We start from the raw sequence: 23,498 nt of genomic DNA, 5'->3' as shown, positions 1-23,498 counted from the left end.
TGAGCCACCACCAACCCAAAGTGAACAAAGCTCAGGGTTGCTTCCAAGTTTCAGGACTACATGTGGACTATGAACCCTGGGAGAGACCAGCACATCACAGGGCATGACAGAAAGCCAGGCTGGGACAGAAAACCAGTGTATCAGTCTGCTCCAAATCAAAATGTTCATTAAAATTACTTACTCTTCACTGATGCTGATGGCAAAAAGCCATGTGTAGAAGAAAAACGAAAGAGCCACTGTTCTGCCTGTAACTTCTCTGCTGTCAATTACGTTAACTGGTGAGTTTTTTGTTTTTTTTTTTAAATCACAAACGTGCTCCTGTTACCCTTCCAACTTACCAAGCCCAGTAAACTCTAAACAGGAATAGCGGTACTACTCAATTTTAGCCTTTAAAAAAATAAAGCTTCCAAGAAATGCATCTATAATTTCAGATCACTAAAAGGCAACCAGCTTATTCTCAGCTCACATAAGGAAAAACGCAATGTATGGAGAGATAAAGGCGGTCTGCCAAGCACCCTATGGAGAACTCCAGCATCCTAATACCTCAGGATACTTTCTCAGGTTACCACAAACCTCCTGAAGTCCCTGAATCAGAAGGGGAAGAAACCTGGTAAAGACCATCCAATCTAGCCCCCACTTTTCAGACACATAATTAACAAAACTAGCCGGAAAAGAGTATTTTCTCCAGAGCAGATACTCCAACACTTCTCCCCCTGGCCTAAATCAATAAAGCCTTTCTGGCTTTACTTTCCAACCATCTCCTCTTAGCCAATCTTCCACAGTTACAAAACAACTACTTGGCATATTCATGCAGGCTTTTCATGAACCTGAAGGAACATATTACCCTTTGGTCATCTCTTGTGTTGAAAAACGAACCCAGTTCTCTCAAATTTTCTTCATAAAACTCATTTTCCACTTCTGGCAAATTAAATTTTTATTGAAAACCTACTGTGTGTCAGGCTATGTATTCAGCTCTAAAGAAACAATGTTGAGCACTACAGACCTCCTCACAGAGATTACAGTTTGGCAAGCAAGCCTGAAATTAAATAAAAATTTACAATGAAAAAGTAAAAGTGGCTCTTCTCATCTCTGACCATCACAGGTAGAGGAGTCATAAGTGGGCACCTGAAATGGCTGCGCTGTGGGGAACTGCTGCAGTTTCCCCATCAAGAGGAACAGGCGGACACACAGCTCCGAATCCAACAACCTGAAGGCCGGCAACTTCTTTTGTTAAAACTGACTGTGGATGTGGCGCCAACAGCAAAGGTGTTGTAGTGGTCACGAAGGTGATAAACTGCCTAACAAAAGCAAACCACCTCCTATATGCAAATCGCCACCACCAAGAACTGCAGGGCCACTCTCAACAGCATCCGGCACATGCTCCACAAGAGGTACCACCACCCAGATCGGTGCGTGGCAGCCTTCCACAGAGCCAGCACCAGCCTGCAAAGCCAGAAGCCTGTGACGATGAAGAGGAAGGGGACCTGCCCCACCGATTCACCAAAAGCTCCTGAGTAAGACCCTCCACCCTACAAAGCAATAAAGATGCTCACAGACTTTTCTCAAGTAAGTGAATATAAACAAATAAAAATGTTCAAAGTGGGAAGTAGAGGTGGAGAAGTATAGATTGCTTTACATCTCTTTGTTCCTTCTGTTCAATGGATCTTCTCATTTTTGAGGCACAATGACCAAAACTGGATACCCAAGGTTTTAATAACAAGCAAGCAAACACGTAAAATGAACTACGTCCTAGCTTTTCATGTCATATCTAACACATTTAGCATAGCACTGTCCTCTTCCACAAGAAAAATACACTCCTATTCACGTCCATTTTATGTTCAATAGCAGTAAGTTTCTGCTGTGTGTCCCTGACCAATCCTCCTTATTGATAATGCACTGGAGGTTTCTGGTCCCTAAGAATGCCTGAATCTACCCCTATTAAACATCAGCCCATGCTTATAGCACTTTTCTAATTTATCAGGATCAACTTGACTTTTTTACTATCTTTTAGATTATTATTAGCAACAATCTAATTTTACCCAAGTTGAGATAAAAATACTGGATAAAAGGACCCAAGGATATCCTCTCAATCTCTTCCTCTGCCCCACCAATTCCCATCCTTCTCTCAATAGGGTACCTCACAGGTTCACAATACTTCAGCATTGAAATTCTTTGGAAACCTGGAGAATTACAGAGAGTCTCAGAACAAAGACAGAGAAATTGTTTGAAAACCGTTCTTACCTCCTGCACGTTGGCCAGCTCCAGAAGTTCTCCAAAGACATACACTCCAGGAGCCTCTAAGACCTGGCTTATGAGAGCAGTGAGGGCTGAGCCACTGGTACCTTTGGCTAATAAAATAAACTGCTCCAGGAGGTTACTTGAGGGTTTCTGTTCCCCTGCCATTCTCTGGCCTTGAAATCTGTCCAAAAGAAAATTGTGTCATTCTTCCTTCTCCTTTGCAAAGTCTATGCCTATTTAGTGCTGAATCAAACACCAGAATACTTTAATTTTATAGTGTTGATAAAGAAAAACCAGGCCAGGTGCAATGGCTCATGCCTGTAATTCCAGCACTTTGGGCGGCTGAGGCGGGTGGATCACCTGAGGTGAGGAGTTCGAGACCAACATGGCCAACATGGCAAAACCCCATCTCTACTAAAAATACAAAAATTAGCCAGGCTGGTGGCAGATGCCTGTAGTCCCAGTTACCCGGGAGGCTGCGGCACAAGAATTGCTTGAACCCAGGAGGTGGAGGTTGCAGTGAGCCAAGATCGCGCCACTGCACTCCAGACTGGGCAATAGAGCGAGACTGTCTTTAAAAAAAAAAAAAAAACAGTTCCTGAGTCCAGATGCAATTACCACTTTGGGAGATGGGTGCAGTTCAACCTGGAGTTAAAAGGATCTTTTACTAAATTCTGGTGTTTGAAACACACTCTGTAAAAGTCATTTCACTTCCACCTGCCCCTCCTCGAGGCAACACCTTCTAAGTCCTTAAACCTGACCAGGAGCTAAAGAAAAACACAGGAGTTTCTCAGCAGCTGTTTTATATCCACCTCGTTTACACATTCTGGTTAAGAAATAAAGGATACTGCCTATGCCCAGAGGCACCAGATGTAAGCAAAAGCAATCAGTTACAGCTCCCACTGTGTCATCAGAATCCCATCTACAGCCAGAGAGATAAGGAAAACAAAAAACCAAACAAGAAAGATGTCTCATTTAATCAAGTCAGGTAAGCACAGGTAGACGGAGACATCATTTTGAAAGAAAAACAGCGACATACTCAAACTAAGAACACGCATGCTGTGTAAGACCATGGGGGAAAATCCCTGTATTCGGCCTCCTCCTGATACGACATTTTAACCAAACGTGACTTCAGAATGTGTAAAAAAAAACTCAAGAAAACAATAAAAAGATTTGGAAAAGCAGTGAAAATATTCTATAAGCGCTCCGAAGACATTAAGTACAGGAGGGTCCCTCAACTGTGTAATCTAATTACAAGCTGAGTGTACAGGAGTTCCAGGTAAGATTTCTCCTCTAAGAATGATACATATTACAGCAGCGTGACAAAATGAACGAAAGACGGTATAGTAGAGTGGAGCAAAGAACAATTCGAAGAATAGTTTGGTGAAAGAGAAACTAAGTTTTGTGTTGGCAGGCACACATAATAGTTAACCTTCCACAGTATTACAGAAACAAGTATGTCGCCTCACTCAGGGTTACCTAAGAAGGTCCGGTCAGACACAGAAAAAAAAAGTGACGTGCTGGGGAACAACGGGTTTTGAGGAGGGAAGGGAAAGGGAAAAGAGAAGAGGAGAGGATATGAGGCAGAAGGGAAGGAATAGGGAAGAAAGGAGGGTCGGTGATGGTCAAGAGAGGAGGAGCGAAAAGGTTCTTCCAGGAGGACCCGTGTGCAGAGACAGACAGGGATCTCTGCCAAGAGACTGAATGTTAGGAGGTGGGGGTGGAGAGCGGGTAGGGAAATGGAGAGAAACTTGTCCCTTCAAAAGATCTCGGCTTAAGGAGCAAAGCCTGTGGGCGCAGAGAATGTAAAGAGATGGAGACAGTCGCTTTCTTCTGGAGTGGGAGGGCCAGAGGCTAGGCACAGAGCGAAGATAAATTCCCGTCAGGGGAGGGCGCTATTTGGATGGACCGGAGTGGGGCAAACGGGCAGCCTTTGGGGACTGGAAAGCGAAGACAGCCACAGCACTGATGCTGAGGGTCGCAAGCTGCAGCAGACCTCACCGCGGGCGGTATGCTCCAAGCAGGGCCGCAGGCGTGGAGTGAGGAGCCGCGGGGCGCGCTCCCCAAGGCGGGGGCGGGGCGGGCACGGCCGCGGGCTTCCTTGGCGGCGGGCACTAAGCCGGATCGTCGGGCCGAGCCTGGAGCGCCGGCCCCGCTCGGCCCACCCTCTCGCTAGCTCCTACCTGTCCGAGCCACCTCTCGGTCCTCTTAGTCGCTGGCTCGGCCTGCCGGCGCCTGCCCGCAGGTTGTCAAGCGTCCATGATCACCCCGGCGTCCGGCGCTTTTCTGCCTCCGCCGACCCGTCGCCCGTGCAGCTCCCCCGGAAGCCTCCCACCGCTGCACTCGCGTTCCGCCCACACAAGGTTCCACCCGCCGCGTTTACTCCCTTAGACCTCCGGTGGGGAAGTGGGGGTGAGGGGGCGGAGAAGAGGCTGCAGCCCGGGAACCAGGCGGGGACGGGGTGGCTAGGCGCCCGAGGAGACGAATGCGGCCTAGTCGGTACTGCAGCCCAACCGTCGCCATCGCCCTCCCGGGCCCCAAATCCTCCCCTTAGGCTGCGTTTTGTCTCTCAGGAGCTCCCCACGGTTACTGCGCTACCCCTGGGCACGGAGATACATGAAGTCTACTAACTACCACTTATTGAGCGTTTTTCCATGTGCCAGGTGCAGTACATGCATTATCTCGTTGAATTCTCATAACTATGGCTTGTATTATTGTTCCCATTTTTCAGGTGAATTAACTACGTCCTAAAGTCAGAAAGTGACAAAGCTTGCTTTGGAACCCAGGCTATTTGAGGCCGAAGACCATGTTCTTTACCTCTATTCAGAAAATGTTTTAAAATAAGCAAGAGATGGGTTAAGCCAACAAGGTTCTATGACCAAAATGCCATTGATAGCGTTGCATCTGGTGCTTACCAACTCCCCGGGGAAGATGGCTAAGAAATGCCACATCATTGAACACTTAAACTGATTCCTGTATACATTACAGTCTTTCAGGTCTTGAAAATGAGAGAGAAAAACAGCCCTATTTGCCTGTCGTGCATTAGAATGCAGAAATTAGGACAAAAGCAAAGGAGCCTAGCACCAACTAATTCATTCATTTATTCAAAAACATTTCTTTAGCACCTATTATGTCCTGGAAAGTTATATGAAGATAAAACGAAGTTTTTCCCCTCAAAAGCTCCAATGTGTTAAATGCTATGAGGAAGATATGACAACACTTTGGAAGCACAGAAGACAAGAGGTTGGGGAAGAAAAAACAGGCAAAAAGGGGAGTAGTGCCCATTGTCACAGAGGTTTGCACTGTGCAGCATATACTGATGTCAAAAAGAAACCCAGAGTGGTTTGACCCCAGGGTTTTCAAGAGTGAGAAATGAGGGGTACAGAGCTGGAGTCAGATCATCAAGGGTCTTGGAATCCACATGCCAGGTACTGGGGAACTACTTAGGCTTTTGAAGCTAAGAAGAGGTATGAATAATTAATTGCCTTTTTAGAGTGATCATGCTAGGTGCTTTAGGAACCGATTGGATGTGGAGAGAATTGGAGGCAGGGAAAACCTCCAGTGAGGGGACCGATTTATTCTAGATAAGACATTGTGAGATCTCGAACAAACGTAGTGGCAATTGCTGGGCGCGGTGGCTCACGCCTGTAATCCCAGCACTTTGGGAGGCCAAAGCGGGCAGATCACCTGAGGTCAGGAGTTCGAGACCAGTCTGGCCAACATGGCGAAACTCCGTCTCTACTAAAAATACAAAAAGTAGCCGGGCATGGTGATGCACTACTAATCTCAGCTACTCTGGAGGCTGAGGCATGAGAATTGCTTGAACCCAGGAGGCAGAGGTTGCAGTGAGCCGAAATTGTGCCACTGCACTCCAGCCTGGGTGACAGATTGAGACTCCATCTCAAAAAGACAAACAAAAACAAAGGGAGTAGCAATTGGGGTTGAAAAAGAAGGGACGCTGTTGGAGACATTTAGACTGTAGAATTTATAAGACTTGGTGACCAGCTGAATATAAGGAGAGGGAGGGAGCATAACACCCAGGATTCTGTCCTGGGAGACCAGAGCTGTCTGGAACTGGTGTTAAGTGAACAGGGCTATGGACGAGGAGGGACAAATATGGGATTGAGAGGAAGACAACAGAGTTTAGTTTGACTTCATAGAAATTCCAGCAATGCCTCTACTTCCTCCAGAATAATGTCCAGACTCCATGGCTGCAATTTGGACTTAGTATTTTGGGTTTTTTCCCTTAAGAGACGGAGTCTTACTCTGTCACCCAGGCTGGAGTGCAGTGGCACTATCATAGCTCACCTCAGCCTTGAACTTCTGGGCTCAAGGGATCCTACCACCTCCACCTTCCAAGTAGCTAGGACTACAGGTGCGGGCCACCACACCTGGCAAATTTATTCTTTTTTTTTTTAGAGATGGGGTCTCTCTATGTTGCTGAAGCTGCTCTTCCCTGATCTCAAGTGATCCTCCCACCTTGGCTCCCAGAATGCTGGGATTACAGGTGTGAGCCACCACACCCAGCCCATGGCTGCAGTGAAAGCCCTTCCAAGTATGCCTCCCTCCTAAGTCCTCTAGCTTTGTCGCACCCCACCCCCTTCACAGTCCAAACTCCCATGCCCGGCACAACTTATACCATCCCTCTCAGACACCAGGCCTATGCTCAAGCTTGCTCTTTTTTGGAATGCTCTTTTATTAGCCTGTAAAAAACCTACCAACTCTAAAAGCAAGGATTTCTGAAATCCAATGCAAAAAACACTAACCATAATAGAAAACATGGAACTATTGCACTATGTTAAAATTAAGAATTTCTGCTTGGCAGATGCAGTGGAGTACACCTATAGTCTTACTATAGCTACTTGGGAGGCAGAGACAGGAGGATCACTTGATCCCAGGAGTTCGAGGTTGTAGTGGGCAATGCTGGTGCCTGTGAATAGCCACTGCATTCCAGCCTGGGCAACATAGCAGAGACCCCATCCCTCAAAAATATAATTTGCTTCAAAAGTCACCAGTAAGAGAGTGAAAAGACAAGCCACGACTTGGAAAAGATATCTGCAAAGCATGTATCAAGGAACTCTATATCCAGACTGTAAAGAACTACAAATCAATAAGAAGACAGCCCAATTTTTTAAAGTCGGGAAAAGAATAGGCACTTCAGGAAAGACAACGTTCAACTAGCCAACAAGCATATTGAAAGGCGCTCAACATAAGGAAAAATGTAAACAAATACCTTAATGAGATACCACATTCAGCCAGAATGGCTACAATTAAGAAAAATGACAACAAAAATCCTGTGTTGACAAGGATAAGAGGCACCTAAAACTCTTTCATAATGCTGGCAAAGGCGTAAATTGGTACAATCATTTTGAAAAATTGGCAATGTCTACTATCACTGATCATGTGCATAACCTCCCTACACACCGGCAATTCCTCTCCTAGAAATGGGTGCAAGTGTCTACAAAAAGAAACATGTAAGAATGCTCGCTACAGCTTTGCTAGTAATAGTCCAAAAAATAGCAACGCAAATGCCCACCAACAGTGGAAAGGTAAATTGTGGTATATATATACAACAGAATACTATTCAGCAGTTAAAAGGCTACACACAACATGGATGAATTTCACAAAAATATTGATAAAGTAAAAAAGCCAGACACATACTGTACATACTGTATTATTACATTTAACTGGAATTCAAGAACAGACAAAACTGATCTATGGTGATACAGTCAGAAGAGTGATTATCTCAATATGTAAGGAGGTAATACTGATTGGGAAGGAGCACTAGGCGTGCTAGAAATGTTCCATATCTTGATTTGGGTAGTGGGGACAAGGGTGTATACCTATGCAAAAATTGTTCCCATACTGTATGTCACATCTCATTTAAAAAAAAAAAAAAACTTTTTTAACATGGAAAAAAACTTCAAGTCCAAATGCCACCTTCTCCATTAAAGTTTTGCCAGCTGCAATTAACCTTTTCATCAGGGCCTCCTTAGCATTCTGATGTCGTTTCTTTTATGCCATTTTATCACACTCCATCTTGAATCTCAGTGGAGTCTCCTTATTTCCCTAAATAGATGTTTATCTTCCTGGTGGCAGTGACCATGTCCTTCACCTTTTACCCACTCAGTGCCTGACAAATAACAGGCTGAAAAGATATTTATTGAATTACATGGAAGAAAAAATTGGGTGAGTTCCCAGATGGGTGAAAGAGGGGACAGGCAGAGGAAGGAAGGCCAAGAGAAGGACAGAGGAGGTTTCCAAGGAAACCGTGGCTCACACTGCAATTTTACCTACTTCCTGAAATCACATTAAATGTCACCTTGAGTGGCAAAAAACAAAACACCAAGTCCTACCTAGGCTGAAAATAAATATCACACTCTCTCACTTGAAAGAAATCCACCAAATAAATGCTACCTAATTCTGGGTGTTTCAACACTGGATAGGAAAACTGTTCAAGGAGAATAATTCACATTGCTATGCTGCTAAAAATATCACCTCCTTAGTGTGGTGCAAAGAGTCCAGACTGCAAGTCAGCCGACTTAGGGCTGAATTCTAACTCTGCCCGAACTTGCTGTGATCTGTGGCCAATCCCTTCGCCTCTCTGGGCCTCAATTTCCTCATACGTAACAATGGGGTAGATTAGCAAAGTCCCTTTATGTTTTGATATTCTGAGTATACAATCCATAGCTCTCCCGGTCCAAAGCAGGAATACAGCAAAAACCCCTGAAAAACACGTAAAAGGCGCCTCAGACCAACAAGCACGATTTGAAGAAGTCATTTTGTTATCTTTCACGGTTTAATCAGTGTTTTTGTTTGTTGTTAGCAGCCTTACCATGATTTGCAGAAGATGTCTGAGTTCCATGTAAACAGAAGTTAACTCTCTGCGGGCTGTCATCTTCTTTTGACGGTGAGAAGGGTCTTCCCGCTGGGTTTCAAGTCTCGGGATTCCGAAACCACCAACTCAGCGGGCGGGTTTGTGAATTTGCGCACACTGCGCGGCACACTGGAGTCTAAGTTACAGAGGAACCGAGTGCAGAGGATGCTGGGATTTGTAGTCTCCGGACCTCTTTGTGGTGCGCTGGGATCTGTAGTCCCCCGAGTGCGCCGCTGGAATGCTGGGAAATATAGTCTCTGTCGCGTAGCACAGTGCAACCAGCTGCCGTCTCGAATGGCTAGTGTGCTCAGCTGCGGAAGCAGGTCCCTAAAGCCTCTGCAGATCCGAAGCCAACACTCCGCTGGGACAAACTCTAGGCAATAACACCAGATGAATATTGTGTCCTATGGGACTTCCCGGGGAGGGCCCTTCCCATTGACGTTAACAGTCCCCCTGCGAAGGCGCAGCGCGCTCCTACTGGCTGGTTGGGATGCCAATCGCCAAAGCTGGCTTTCCACTGGTTCCAGGAGGGCACTGTGAGGCTAGGGGGAAGGAGAAGGGATCAGGAGCGGGAGCTGAGGGGAGAGAGAGGCCGGTCCTGGTCTGGCCGCTGCGGCTGCTCGCCCGAGGTCTCCAAGCTGGGCTGCGGCTCCATCCTCGGCTCCTGGGCACCGTCTGCGAGGCTCCGCCGACCAGAGTGAGAAAGCCGCGGGCGGCGAGCGCCGCATCATGTCAGCCAAGGACGAGCGGGCCAGGGAGATCCTGAGGGGCTTCAAACTGTATCCGCCCGGGAGCGGGGCGGGGCCGGGAGGACTTGGGAGGCGGCTGCTCACTGAGGAGACTGGCCGGGGGCGGGGGCCGCGCCAGGTGGGCCCCACGGAAGAAGGGCCGCGGGAGGGGAGAGGAAAGGAAAAGCGTGCCGAGCACCCAGCGGGACCAGGCGCGAGAAGCGCCCCCAGGGGCGTCCTGAGGGAGGAAGGGGACGTTGACGGGAGCCCCAGGGGGTGGCGGGTGGGGACGGAAGAGCCTGGGGTACTGGGCTGCGAGCGGTGCCGGGCGTCGCAAACGCTGTCGGAGAGACCGGCGGGGTTCCAATCCCCGGCCGGGACCCAGAGGCCGGGAGGGGGCTGCGGCCCGCAGGGAAGGGCTGAGGGGGCGCGGTGGGCTGATCTTGAAGTCTAGAAGCTCTTTGGCTATAAGCCTACCCGAGGAGCGGGGAACAGTGACTTGGAGCGGGCGACCTTGTGTGGGACAAATACCAGTGCTTTTAAAACTCTCTCAGGGCCCCCACTGCACCGCACCCCACCCCCGTCTGGTTTCCACAACTTCTCTTCCAAACTTGTGGCTTCTTCCAGGGCTAGAGTAGTTGGGGGAGGTGGGGAAAGAGAAGTCCAAGATCAACCTCGTCTTAACACTCTTGGTCTTCTGAGGCATTGGTCACTGCTTCCCCCTCAGCGCCTCAGTTTCCTTTCCAGCAACACGAGGACCATAGGCTTAGGTGTGGGATGCCTCGCGCTGGGGCTCCAAGGAAGCCGAGGTGTCTTTGCTCGCTCCTGTTGGTGCGGTTAATGCCTAGCTGTGGTGGAGCTGTCCAGCAATAGTGTGATGTCGCTGGGGCCACGGTAGGATAGAGTGGGGTAGAGAAATCATTGCCTCGGGCCTGTTGTGATGCCGCTCTTGCAACCTCTCCTCAATGTGGTAAGGAAGCTTTGTGTTTTCGTGGAGTGTGTTAGTCTGTCACCATATGATGCAGATGAAAAAATGCAAACTTGTATATTCAAATTTTCCATTCTCCTGCCGACTTTAATCTCTTCATACATCCTGTCTGTAATCTATAGTACGGAACGTTCTTAAATTGCTCCCTCAGTGAAAAGGTAGGCACCGCTTTAGGACTCCTCCCTTGGAGGTTTAGTAAAGCACTGTTTTCTTGATATTCTGTTGTGTTTTCACAATGTCCATGTCACCCTTGCAAAATTTAATTGCTTTGCTATAATCAGAAACCAAGTTGGTAATACATTTTAGACCACAGTGCAAAAAGGAAGTTTTGGATGTACAAGTGAGATTTTTCAAGTGAAAATTGATCTAGGCTTTTAAAAAAACCTAAAGGCTGTATCACCTTTGCATACTACCATTCATGATAAAGTTTCAGTACTTTTATGTAGTGATTTAGTAGCAGCCTCTTTAGAGCTCCATGTGCCTTTCTGTGTTTCTCTCCATAATGGATCATATAGGTATATAGGGATGACTGAAGTGTTGGAAAAGCTATGACATGAATTTTATTTTTCCCTCAAGTAATTTGTATTATTACTTAACATATAACAATGTAATAATATTGTTACTTAACATGCTGTGTAAGCAGTAAACCAGAAACTAAGGAGAACTGAGAGATTTTGGAAGCAACGTTTTTATCTGATTGGAAATACCATATTGCTGAAAAGAAGAAATACCTTTTTAATGGCTTTTGAACAAAGCAGAAAAGTTTGAGCTTCTCACCTTCAGTCTTGGCTCTTGAACCTGTTAAGAAAGAGGATAAGAGACAAATACGGAAAAGAGTTTCAGAAAGCAGAATCTGTGTCAGCCCACTAGAAGGAAAAGCGAATCAACCGATTCAGTGATGTTAGTGCATCCAGAAACAGGCTTTCGGGGAAAGCTTGACCTGAGCTGATTAAATCCTGAAGCACCAGGGAAGCAGCCACATCAAAAAGTTAGCATGAGAGCAGTGGCGTGCTCATCCTCTGGTAGCCTTTATTGGGCATTTGTGGAGTAAGAGGGAAAAGAAAAGCAGGAATGTTAAGATATACTACTACCTTCAGGAAAAAGTAAAATTAATGTTTTAATAAGAAACTGACTATTGTCCACCTTTTATTGGGTAAATAGATTTTCTGAACTTTCTTTCAGAGTATCTGTTTCTGTAAGAATAGTTTATCACTGCAAAAAGAGCACCATTATGTTCTCCCACCAACAGTGTTGATAGTACTCAGTTTTCCACGTTGACTAGGTCAGTCTTTTTTGTTTGCCAGTTTAGATAACAAATGATATTTAGTTTTAATTGGTATTCTCCTGGGATCCCTACATCCATGAAAAGGTAATGTAGCATAGTGGTTAAGAGCTATACTGGACTATGTCGCTATACTGCCTGCATTGGAATTCCAGCCCTGCACTCCTAGTTGTGTGTCCCTGAGCAACTGCTTTAACCTCGCCTCAATTTTCTTATCTGTAAAATGCAGAAAATAATAGTATACTACCTATCGCATGGGGCTTTGAGAGTAAATGAGTTGATATCTAAAGCATTTAGAAAAGCACCTAATCTACAGTAAGCATTATGCTTTAGCTAGTGTTATTCTTGTTGTTATTAGATAAGTTGCACATCTCCTCTATTTGGCCATTTCTTTTTCTTCTGTAAATTGTTAATTTTGTTTTTGCCCATTTTACTATTAAATTGTTTATTTTTCTTATTTGTAGATGTTCTTTACATATTGTAATATCAATCCTTTGCCTATTATATATTTTGCAAATATTTTCTTTCAATGTATTGTCTCCTTTTTTGTTGAACAGAATTCTAAAATTGTCATTTCAAATTTATTTTATTTGTTTGAGGTGAAGTCTTAGTCTGTTGCCCACATTGGAGTGCAGTGGCACAATCTTGGCTCACTGCAACCTCCGCTTCCCAGGTTCAAGCAATTCCCCTGGCTCAGCCTCCTGAGTAGCTGGGATTACAGGCACATGCCATCATGCCCGGCTAATTTTTGTATTTTTAGTAGAGATGGGTTTCACCATGTTGGCAAAGCTGTCCTCAAACTCCTGACCTCGTGATCCGCCTGACCTCTGCTTCCCAAAGTGCTGGGACTACAGGCATGAGCCACTGTGCCTGGCCTCAAGTTTATTAATATTTGCCGTCTGGCTTTTGCATTTTGTATCTTGTTTAAAAAGATCTTTCTTATCCCAAGATTAACTAAATATCCTATCTTTTCTTCTCTTTTTAATGTTTAGCTCTTTAATCCACCTGGAACGTATTTATACATTTGGTATATGGTAGATATCTAAGTACTTCTGCTGTTTGAATAGCCAGTACTTCCAGTACTAAGTAGTAAGTCCGTCTTTTCCTCACTGTTTTGAAATGCCATCCTTGTCATATACTAAATTTTCATAAGACGTAGGTTTATTTTTTGATTATTTCTGTTTCATTGATCTATTTGTCTCTTCTTGTGCCTATACACATTTGGTTGAATTATTATAGCTTTATGATGTGATTTAGTATAGTTTACAATAGGATTGGTCTGTGACTAACATAATATGTGTGTTTAAGGTCCCTATAGATATTTGTGCCCCTTTTATTCACATAGAAGCTTGCCATATGCCCATAGTAGATAGAAACATGACGACTTGGCTGGGCATGGTGCTCACACCTGTAATCCCAGCACTTTGGGAGGCCAAGGCGAGAGGATGGCTCAAGGCTAGGCGTTCAAGACCAACCTGGCCAACATAGTGAGACCCCCAACTCTAAAAAAAAAAAATTTAAAGATACTCCGTAAGAGTGATGCATAAATCAGGCATGGTCTGAGTGAATTCGGTATAAGCCTTTGTATTTGCCATCAGTTGTTTCAAAAACAAAATCTTACAAGATTTTATTTTCGTATCACCTTCACCCCATCTCACCCTACCTCTTTCAGAGTATCTGTTTTTGTGAGAAGAGTTTATCACTACAAAAAGAGCACCATGGCCGGGCGCGGTGGCTCAAGCCTGTAATCCCAGCACTTTGGGAGGCCGAGACGGGCGGATCACGAGGTCAGGAGATCGAGACCATCCTGGCGAACACGGTGAAACCCCGTCTCTACTAAAAATACAAGAAAATTAGCCGGGCGAGGTGGCGGGCGCCTGTAGTCCCAGCTACTCGGGAGGCTGAGGCAGGAGAATGGCGTGAACCCGGGGGGGCGGAGCTTGCAGTGAGCCGAGATCGCGCCACTGCACTCCAGCCTGGGGCACAGAGCAAGACTCTGTCTCAAAAAAAAAAAAAAAAGAGCACCATTATGATCTCCCACCAACAGTGTGGATAGTACTCAGTTTTCCACGTTGACTAGGTCAATCTTTTTTATTTTTGCCAGTTTGGACAACACATGATACCTTGTTTGAATTTGTATTTTCCTGGATCCCTAGATCCATAAAAGGTAATATAGCATAGTGGTTTAAGAGCTATACTGGACTGTGGCGCTATACTACCTCTCAAGAAATGCAAGGCTCTCATACACATTAAGAACCTTGCATTTCTTTCTTGTTTGTTAAAAGCATAACATTTCCTAATTGTAAATTAATGTTGTGAATGAAATGTTACTTGGGGAACAATATGATTCTCCTGCAAATATTTTGGATTTGATTTTAAGCAGCTGACATAGAGATTGATGTTTGTAAATCCCACGTTTCCCGTTTCTTTTCTTCAACAAAGGTCTGTTGGGTGACTGTTATGTATAGGGCACTCTACACTTGAAGGATACAAAAATGAATGACTTACAGTCCCTTCTTTCCAGAAGCTAACCAGCTTTATGTCTGTGTAAAAGGAATATCTTCAAAAGCAATGCATTTTTTAAAATTCTATTTAATTTTCCTATTACGAACTCCAGCTACCTAGAGTCACTTTTGTAAGTATTATTTAATATAGCCTTCTAATGTAGCTTATTTTTAATGTGTTTTTTATAAAAATGGAATAGTAAATATCACTTTGTAACTTACTTTGTTCACTTAATAATAGATTTACCATGTTTATGATTTCCAAAGATAATTACTTTCAGTTATTTTCACTGACAGATTTGTCACAGTACTCTTTTTTTTTTTTTTTTTTTTTTTTTTGAGATGGAGTCTCACTGTTGTTGCCCAGGCTGGAGTGCAATAATGCGATGTCAACTCACTGTAACTTCTGCCTTCCGGGTTCAAGCGATTCTCCCGCCTCAGCCTCCCAAGTAGCAGGGATTACAGGTACCCACCACCATGCCCGGCTAATTTTTGTATTTTTAGTAGAGATGGGGTTTCTCCGTGTTGGCCAGACTAGTCTCAAACTCCTGACCTCAGGCCTCCCAAAGTGCTGGGATTACAGGCGTGAGCCACCGCGCCCAGCATTTGTCACAGTACTCTTATACTAGCTTTCTAGTATGGTCTGTATCCACTGTTTTGCCTATTTGAATAGCTTTTTCATCAACATAAAAATATTACTTTATTAAATTAACAAGAAACTGACAGACTTCCATGAGAAGGAATTATGCTTTTATGATTTCATTATCTTTAATCCATCTGGAATTTTCTTTGGTATAAGATATGGAGTAGTAATGTAGCTTTTTTTAAATATTAGCTTATTGTCTTCATTTATTTATTTAATTCATTTATTTATACTTCAGATATTATAATATCCAGAATATAAATGGCTGCCTACAAATCAATACGATAAGCATTTAACTCAAAATGGACAAAGGATATGAACAAGCAGTTCCTAGAAGAAAAAAGCAGATGACCAATGAATAAATGAGGAAATGCTCAACCTTGTTAAAATAATAGACTATCTGCCAGGTGCAGTGGCTCATGCCTGTAATCCCAGCACTTTGGGAGGCCGAGGTGGGCGGATAGCTTGAGCCTAGAAGTTTGAGACCAGCCTGGGCAACATGGCAAGACCCTGCCTCTACAAAAAAAAAAAAGCGCACACAAAAATTAGCCAGGTGTGGTGGCGCATACTTGTGGTCCCAGCTACTGGGAGGCTGAGGTGAGGGGATCACCTGAGCCTGGGAGGTGGAGGTCGCAGTGAGCCAAGATTGTGCCCCACTGCATTCCAACCAGGGTAACAGAGTGAGACCTTGTCTAAAATAATAATAATAATAGACTATCTCTTTATTCCCAATTAATTGACACAAATTTAAAAGATTGATAATATATATATCCTGAGAGTGGCACTGTATGAAAATAAAATTAAAAAAAAAAATAGGCCAGGCACAGTGGTTCATGCCTGTAATCCCAATACTTTTGGGAGGCCATGGTGGGCAGATCACTTGAGGCCGAGAGTTTGAGACCAGCCTGCCCAACATATCAAAACCCCCTCTCTATTAAAAATACAAAAAATTAGCCAAACATAGTGGCACACGCCTGTAATCCCAGCTACTTAAGAGGCAGAGGCAAAACAATCGCTTGAACCCAGAAGGCAAGAGTTGCAGTGAGCTGAGATCACACCACTGCACTCCAGCCTGAGCTACAGAGTGAAACTGTCTCAAAAAAAAATACATAAAAATTTATTTAAAAAAAAAAAGATGCCAGGCACAGTGGCTCATACCTGTAATCCCAGCACTTTGGGAGGCCAAGGCGGGCAGATTACTTGAGGTCAGGGGTTCGAGGCCAGCCTGGCCAATGCGAGGAAACCTCGTCTCTACTAAAAATACAAAAAATAGCTGGGCATGGTGTGGACAGCTGTAATCCCAGCTATTAGGGTGTCTGAGGCAGAAGAATCACTTGAACCTGGGAGGCCAAGGTTGCAATGAGCTGAGATTGCACCACTGCACTCTAGCCTGGGTGACAGAGAGAGACTCAGTCTCAAAAAAAAATAAATAAGTAAGAATATTCAGTGTTCACAACATTGAAGGAAAGGGGCACTTTCATTTGGTTTATATGTGTGTATAGTGTCTATAGAACGTAATTGGTATCTATCAAATGTTTACACATAACTGCAGTAGAGCATATAGCATGATGGTTTAGAGTATGGGCTCACTTCCAAGGTTTAGACTCTGAGCCTCAGCATCTGTATCTCATATCATCAGAGGGTTGTTTTGAGAATTAAATGAAACTGCATAAAAAATGTTTGGTTCAGTGCCTGGCATATAGTAATATCTGCCGCCATTCATTTTATTAATAATTACTAATAATAATGACAGGCCGGGTATGGTGGCTTATGCCTGTAATCCCAGCTCTTTGGGAGGCTGAGGTGGGTGGATCACCTGAGTTTGGGCGTTCAAGACCAGCCTGGCCAACATGGTGAAATCCCGTCTCTACTAAAAATACAAAATTTGTCAGGCATAGTGGTGTGCACCTGTAATCCCAGCTACTCGGGAGGCTGAGGCAGGAGAATCGCTCGAACCTGGGAGGTGGAGGTTGCAGTGAGCCAAGATCACGCCACTGCACTCCAGCCTGGGCAACAGAGACTCCATCTCAATAATAATAATAATAATGACAATAGTGTTAACATGATTGTAAAGCCACTTATTTCTCTGAGATACAACTGATGCCTTCATTCTAGTTATATTTTCCTACTGAAAAAAACTATGGTATTCCCGTTTTGCCTCTGAATAAATGATTCAATAGGCATTGATGTATACCTCATGTTTATCTTGTCTAGAAAATGAATCTCATTCTAATTTATGGCAGGTTAGCAAAAAGAGTTTGGGCTCAGAAGGTTTCTGAAAGCACCTTTCACTTGTGTTCTTACATTTCTTCTCCCATAGTTGGGTCCTGGAATCCCTGTATCTTCTTTCTCATAGTACCTTGATCCTTGACTTTGCTTCCAACCAAAAACTAGTTGGCTTTACATCTTCTATTTACTCACTTAAAATAAAGAATAAGAATGGTCGACGTATTAAGAAAAGTCAACTGTAGAACTTCTCTTGAATGTCAGTATTCCCTAGTACAGTTGCCTTGGCCAAACATTAAAAATGAATTTGAGGTTTATTATTTCCCATAATATAGTTTTTGTCTATCAACCCAAAGTCTTGGAAAGCAACCAGATATACCACTCATATAGCCCAATTTCATGTAGATTGTGATTGGCAGCTTGTTTCCTCATGCATGGACTCTTGAGAGTTTGATTGTTATCTTGAATGGATTAAATGAATATAATGTCCTATTGATTATCTTAGGATTCTTTCTTTGTGTGTGTGACAGGGTCTCACTGTCACCCAGGCTGGTGCTATCATAGCCCACTGCAGCCTTGACCTCCCAGGCTCAGGTGATCCTCTGCCTCACCCTCCTGAGTATCTGGGACCACAGGTGTGCACCACTATACCCAGCTAATTTTCATATTTTTTCTTTGTAGAGAAAGGGTTTCACTATGTTGCCCAGGCTGCTCTCGAACTTCTGGGATCAAGTGATCTGCCCACCTTGGCTTCCCAAAATGCTAGGATTACAGACATGATCCTCCATACCTGGTCTTTGGATTTTTTGTTTTTTTTTTTTTTTTTTTTTGAGATGGAGTCTCGCTCTGTTGCCCAACGTGGAGTGCAGTGGCGCGATCTCGGCTCACGCCACTCTCCTGCCTCAGCCTCCCGAGTAGCTGGGACTACAGGCACCCACCACCACACCCGGCTAATTTTGTGTGTGTGTGTATTTTTAATAGAGACAGGGTTTTATCATGTTAGCCAGGATGGTCTCAATCTCCTAACCTTGTGATCCACCCGCCTCGGCCTCCCAAAGTGCTGCGATTACAGGCATGAGCCACTGCACCCAGCCCTTAGGATTCTTAAACAGGCATTCCTGCTTTTGCTTTTTGGAAGGAAGTTAGAGTATAATTAGATATTTATGTAGTCTTCTACTGACCTTCTAAGTTTCTTCCCAGGGTTGTGTATACGGTTTATAATGAAACATTATGGTAACTTCTGGAGAAATGGGACAGAACACGGTTAAACTCTCATGAAGAATTCCAGTTGTAATCATCACTACATCTGATAAAGGACTAGCAGTGGTTCTGAGGCTTGGAAGCTCTAGATTCTTACTAGGGTTGACCTCAGTTTTGCCTCCCAGGCCTCACTTGTCAGCATTCTGCATCCACAAATCCTCATGTTATGAGAGGATTTGACTTATAGATCTATCCCTCCCTATTCCTGAGCTAAAGCCTAGCATCATAAGAAGGAATTTTAAAGGCCATCTTCTCCAGCAGCCTGACTATTCTAATAATTGCTTGAATGCGTAAAACTCAAATTGTCAAAAGTTTTGAGAGCAGCATTCTTTTTTGCTTTTGACCTGCTTATAATTTTGGAGCTGGGAAGAAAAGCAAATATATTTTCTTACAGTCCAGTATCCACAAAGATTTCAATGGATTGGATTAAAGCACACTGTTTATGGCAAAGAAGGTGATGGTCTCACTGTAGGACACATGGGAGCTTGTTTAGTCTACAGCAAAGGGAGGCAGGGAAAAGTGGAGCTGGTGCAAAGGAGGGCCACTTGAAACATGGCATACATTCAATAATGGGGGAACTGAAGGAAGTTTAACCTAAAGATGAAAAGAGCTGGACAAGGGACTTGAGTGTTCTCTTCTAAAGTTTAAAAAAAAAAAAAAAAAACTGTTCTAAAGATGAAGAATTAAATGTTGCTGTGTAGCTCTCAGAGGAAGTACAAGATTTGGAGGGTAGAAATTACAAGTGACAGAGTTTAGGCCAGTTTTTAACAATTAGTAGAGTTACCTGAAAAAAGATATTTTCCAGAAAGTGTTTTAAGCAGCAGATTGATGCCTGTCTGTCAAGTGTTGCAGAGGGAAATTTTGTATGTATCAAATGTGTATTACGGTAGATGATCTCCAGAAATACTCAAATCCTTTTCCAGCACTACAATTCTTTGATTTGGTGACAGCCTCTCTTACTTAACAAGTACTCTTTTCAGCAAATGTTTATATTGAGATGTGTTCTACACCTAAAATAGGCAAAATGTTTTTTTGTGACCTGATTATTTCTTTTTTGTTTTTGACACAACTCTTAGACACTCAGTATTGAAGTGTTTGGTTTAGTGCATTGTGGATACAACTGATTCAGAATCAAGGAGAGCAATTATTGCCTTTGAATTTAGATAACATTTAGAGAATGAAACCTGAATAGCTCTAATATAAATTAACACTGTAAATATAGCCACAAAAAGAAAGGGGGTGGTCTAGTAATATCTCATAATTCTATACTGCTTTTCGGTTTTTAAAGAACTTTGATATATTACTGCGTTATCACAACAACCCTATTCATTGTTAGCCTCACTTTATAGATTAAGGAATTGAGGATCGACAAGGCAGTGACTTAAATGAAGGCAGAACCTTAATTTAAGCCTTGTTTTGTCTTTTAAAAGTCCATCTTTTCTACGGTATACCATGGTGCCTCTCTGGAGAATTTATTCTTTTGTTGTTGTATTATTAATTTTGAGTTTTAAATTTTTCTCAGCTTGGCTGAGTGAGGTGTCTTATGCCTGTAATCCCAGCACTTTGGGAGGCCTAGGTGGGCAGATCACTTGAGGTCAGGAGTTCAAGACCAGCCTGGCCAACATGGCAAACCCCACAGAAGCTATTTGGGAGGCTGAGGCACAAGAATCACTTGAACCCAGGAGGCAGAAGTTGTGCCAAAAAAAAAAAAAAAAAAAAATTTCTCAGCTCACTGCAGCCTTAACCTCCTAGGCTCAAGTGATCCTCCCACCTCAGCCTCTCAGATAACTGGGACTACAGGCGCACACTATCATGCCTGGCTAATTTTTGTGGGTTTTTTTTTTTTTTGTTTTTTGTTTTTGAAACAAAGTCTCACTCTTGTCACCCAGGCTGGAATGCAATGGCGCGATCTCAACTCACTGCAACCTCCGCCTCCCAGGTTCAAGCAATTCTCCTGCCTCAGCCTCCCGAGTACCTGAGATTACAGGCACCTGCCACCACACCCGGCTAATTTTTGTATTTTTAGTAGAGACGGGGTTTCACCATGTTGGCCAGACTGGTCTCGAACTCCTGACCTCAGGCAATCCACCCATCTCAGCTTTTCAAAGTGCTGGGATTACAGGAGTGAGCCACCACGCCCAGCCAATTTTTGTTATTTTTTTAGAGACCAGATTTTGCCATGTTGCCCAGGCTGGTCTTGAACTCTTGGGCTCAAGTGATCTGACTGCCTTGGCCTCCCAAAGTGCTGGAATTAACAGGCATAAGCCACCATGCCCAGCCCTTTTCTCAGTGTTTAAGTCACAGCCACATTTATTTTTCAGTTGAAAATTATCCTCTTCTAATGTGGTCATGTCCCCTATATTATTTTTTTCCCTCAATTCACCAGACACAGGGGCCAGGGTTTAGCCCAAGATAATGAATTTTTTAACAATTAAGAGTTACCAGAGGAAAAAAATCCTTTTTCCAGAAAATACTTAAGCAGCAGGTAGATATATTCTTGTTTTTGTATTTTTTTCATCTTAAGCACAGTCCTCTTAAACATCGGCCTCTGTAGTCAAGAGATGGCTACTCATAGGGGTCTGATTAGCAACTTCAGTGATGATCAAACATAGGAGGTTATCACTCAAGTCTGATAAGCACAAGATTGTGTCCATATAGTTTTATCCAATAAAGTAACACAAAATTTATCCCATGGTGAAGTTGTTTTCAGATGAGCAATTCAGATAATCTCGTTAATAGAAAAAAAAAAAGTGAAAAAGTCTTGGATACTAACGTGGATAAACAAACATTTCTTGGCATTGTTCAGAATACACAAGGCTACCTTGTGACCAGCTTATTTCAGTTTCATCCTGAAACCTTTTCCTTAAACATCTGTGAAAAATATCAGGTGAAAGTATATTGTGGGTAGCTTATAGAACCAACTTGAGGATTCCTGTTACAGAGTGTTATTATGCATTTAGGGTTTGTTTAAAAGGTCCATTAAGTATTTGTGGATTGAAATAAGAATCTAACAGACTATTTCCTTTTCTGTGATTCTCTGTTAAAAAATGTGGTCCCATCTGTGGTCCCAGCTATTCAGGAGACTGAGGCAGGAGGATCACTTGAGCTCAGAAATTCGAGGCTACAGTGAGCTATGATTGTGTCTCTTCATTCCAGCCTGGGCAACGGAGCAAGACCCCATCTCTACAAACTATATATATGTGTGTGTGTATGTGTGTGTGTATGTGTGTGTGTGTATATATACTTATCTGTGTGTGTATATATGTATGTATCTGTGTGTATATGTGTGTGTGTGTGTGTGTGTGAAAGAGAGCAAATTGTAGGATAGTCATAACTATGCCGTGTGTGGCACTGCTACCTACGTGACTACTCTGTGTGAAAAGTATAGTTCTTCACCAGGTCACTGATAAAGATTAAGAAAAAGGGACTAAATCTGAGATTCAGCATTTTCATGAAATAGGAAGTGAGAAATGTAACTGTAAGCCTTCATTTCTTTTGAGCCATCTTCTGCCTAAGAAGCAAAGACAAGGGAACCAGAAGAGCTGCGTTCTGGTCATAGTGCTGCCACTTACTGGCCATTCATTCAGACATTTGTTAACAGAATCTGTACGTGGTATATCATCTGCTAAACCAAAGAGATAGAAAATAATAAACCAGGCCAGGCGCAGTGGTTTATGCCTGTAATCCCAGCATTTTGGGAGGCCAAGGCGGGTGGATCACCTGAGGTCAGGAGTTGGAGACCAGCCTGACCAATAGGATGAAACCCTGTCACCACTAAAAATACAAAAATGAGCCGGGCATAGTAGCATGTGCCTGTAATCCCAGCTACTCGGGAGGCTGAGACAGAATCACTTAAACCCGGGAGGAAGAGGTTGCAGTGAGCTGAGATCATTGCACTCTAGCCTGGGCAACAAAAGTGAAACTCCATCTCAAAAAAAGAAAATGATAAACCAGTTTCCATGACCAAATAACTTATATAAGGGAGAGAGAAAGAGACCATAACAATCAGAATACAATGTGTGAAGTGCCTAGTAGTATCAAGTGCTGTGGAAACTCAGAGAAAGGATGACTACTACTAGGGGTGTTGTGGAAGACTTCAAGAATTATCACTTGAGGTTGGGCGCAGTGGCTCATGCCCGTAATCCCAGAACTTTGGGAGGCCGAGGCGGGCGGATCACTTGAAGTCAGGAGTTGGAAACCAGCCTGGCCAAAATGGTGAAACCGTGTCTCTACTAAAAATACAAAAATTATCTGGGTGTGGTGTTGCACACTTGTAATCCAAGCTACTCGAGAGGCTGAGGCAGGAAAATCGCTTGAACCCAGGTGGAGGTTGCAGTGAGCCGAGATCATGCCACCGCACTCCAGCGTGTACCACAGAGGGAGACTCCATCTCAACAACAACAACAACAACAAAGGATTATCACTTGAATAGGATCTTAAAAGATGAGGTGGTGCCTAGTTTAATCTTTATGATAGTACGGAGTAACAAAGAGGAAGGAAAGTATTTCAAGAGTGAGTTGGAGTCAGGAATAAGGAAGGATAAGGACCAAACAAATCCTTGGAATTCATCAAAATTTTATTCATTAATGATATTTAAGAATCAGCTGAGAGTCCTATGATACCTTATAGGTCATTGTGATCTTTTAACAATAATAGATAGTGGGCCGGGCGCGGTGGCTCAAGCCTGTAATCCCAGCACTTTGGGAGGCCGAGACGGGCGGATCACGAGGTCAGGAGATCGAGACCATCCTG

The 23,498-nt window shown here is 43.7% G+C and overlaps 2 protein-coding genes across 11 annotated transcripts in view; one reads left to right on the top strand and one right to left on the bottom strand.

Moving 5' to 3' along the window:
- The window catches only part of COPS7B (COP9 signalosome subunit 7B), a 35,425-nt gene extending 26,136 nt beyond the window's left edge, over nt 1–9,289 (bottom strand). For 3 of the 8 annotated variants that reach the window (XM_011980205.1, XM_011980206.1, XM_011980211.1), the window contains exons 1-2: nt 4,422–4,577; nt 2,242–2,419 (exon numbers count right to left, since the gene is read on the bottom strand). In XM_011980205.1, the coding sequence (XP_011835595.1) occupies nt 2,242–2,403 (162 nt within the window). In that variant the 5' untranslated portion in view covers nt 2,404–2,419; nt 4,422–4,577. Of the gene's footprint in view, nt 1–2,241; nt 2,455–4,421; nt 4,578–9,073 lie in introns of those variants that run through there. The other 5 variants (XM_011980208.1, XM_011980210.1, XM_011980212.1 and 2 more) reach the window with 4 other exon arrangements.
- The window catches only part of PDE6D (phosphodiesterase 6D, cGMP-specific, rod, delta), a 67,188-nt gene continuing 48,377 nt past the window's right edge, over nt 4,688–23,498 (top strand). For 2 of the 3 annotated variants that reach the window (XM_011980215.1, XM_011980213.1), the window contains exon 1: nt 9,276–9,894. In XM_011980215.1, coding sequence (XP_011835605.1) covers nt 9,845–9,894 — 50 coding nt within the window. In that variant the 5' untranslated portion in view covers nt 9,276–9,844. Of the gene's footprint in view, nt 4,902–9,067; nt 9,149–9,275; nt 9,895–23,498 lie in introns of those variants that run through there. The other variant, XM_011980214.1, reaches the window with a different exon arrangement.

The sequence above is a fragment of the Mandrillus leucophaeus genome, unplaced genomic scaffold, assembly GCF_000951045.1.
Source record: "Mandrillus leucophaeus isolate KB7577 unplaced genomic scaffold, Mleu.le_1.0 Scaffold21, whole genome shotgun sequence".
NCBI classification, from domain to species: Eukaryota; Metazoa; Chordata; class Mammalia; order Primates; family Cercopithecidae; genus Mandrillus; species Mandrillus leucophaeus.
This window is presented reverse-complemented; position numbering and strand designations above follow the sequence as displayed.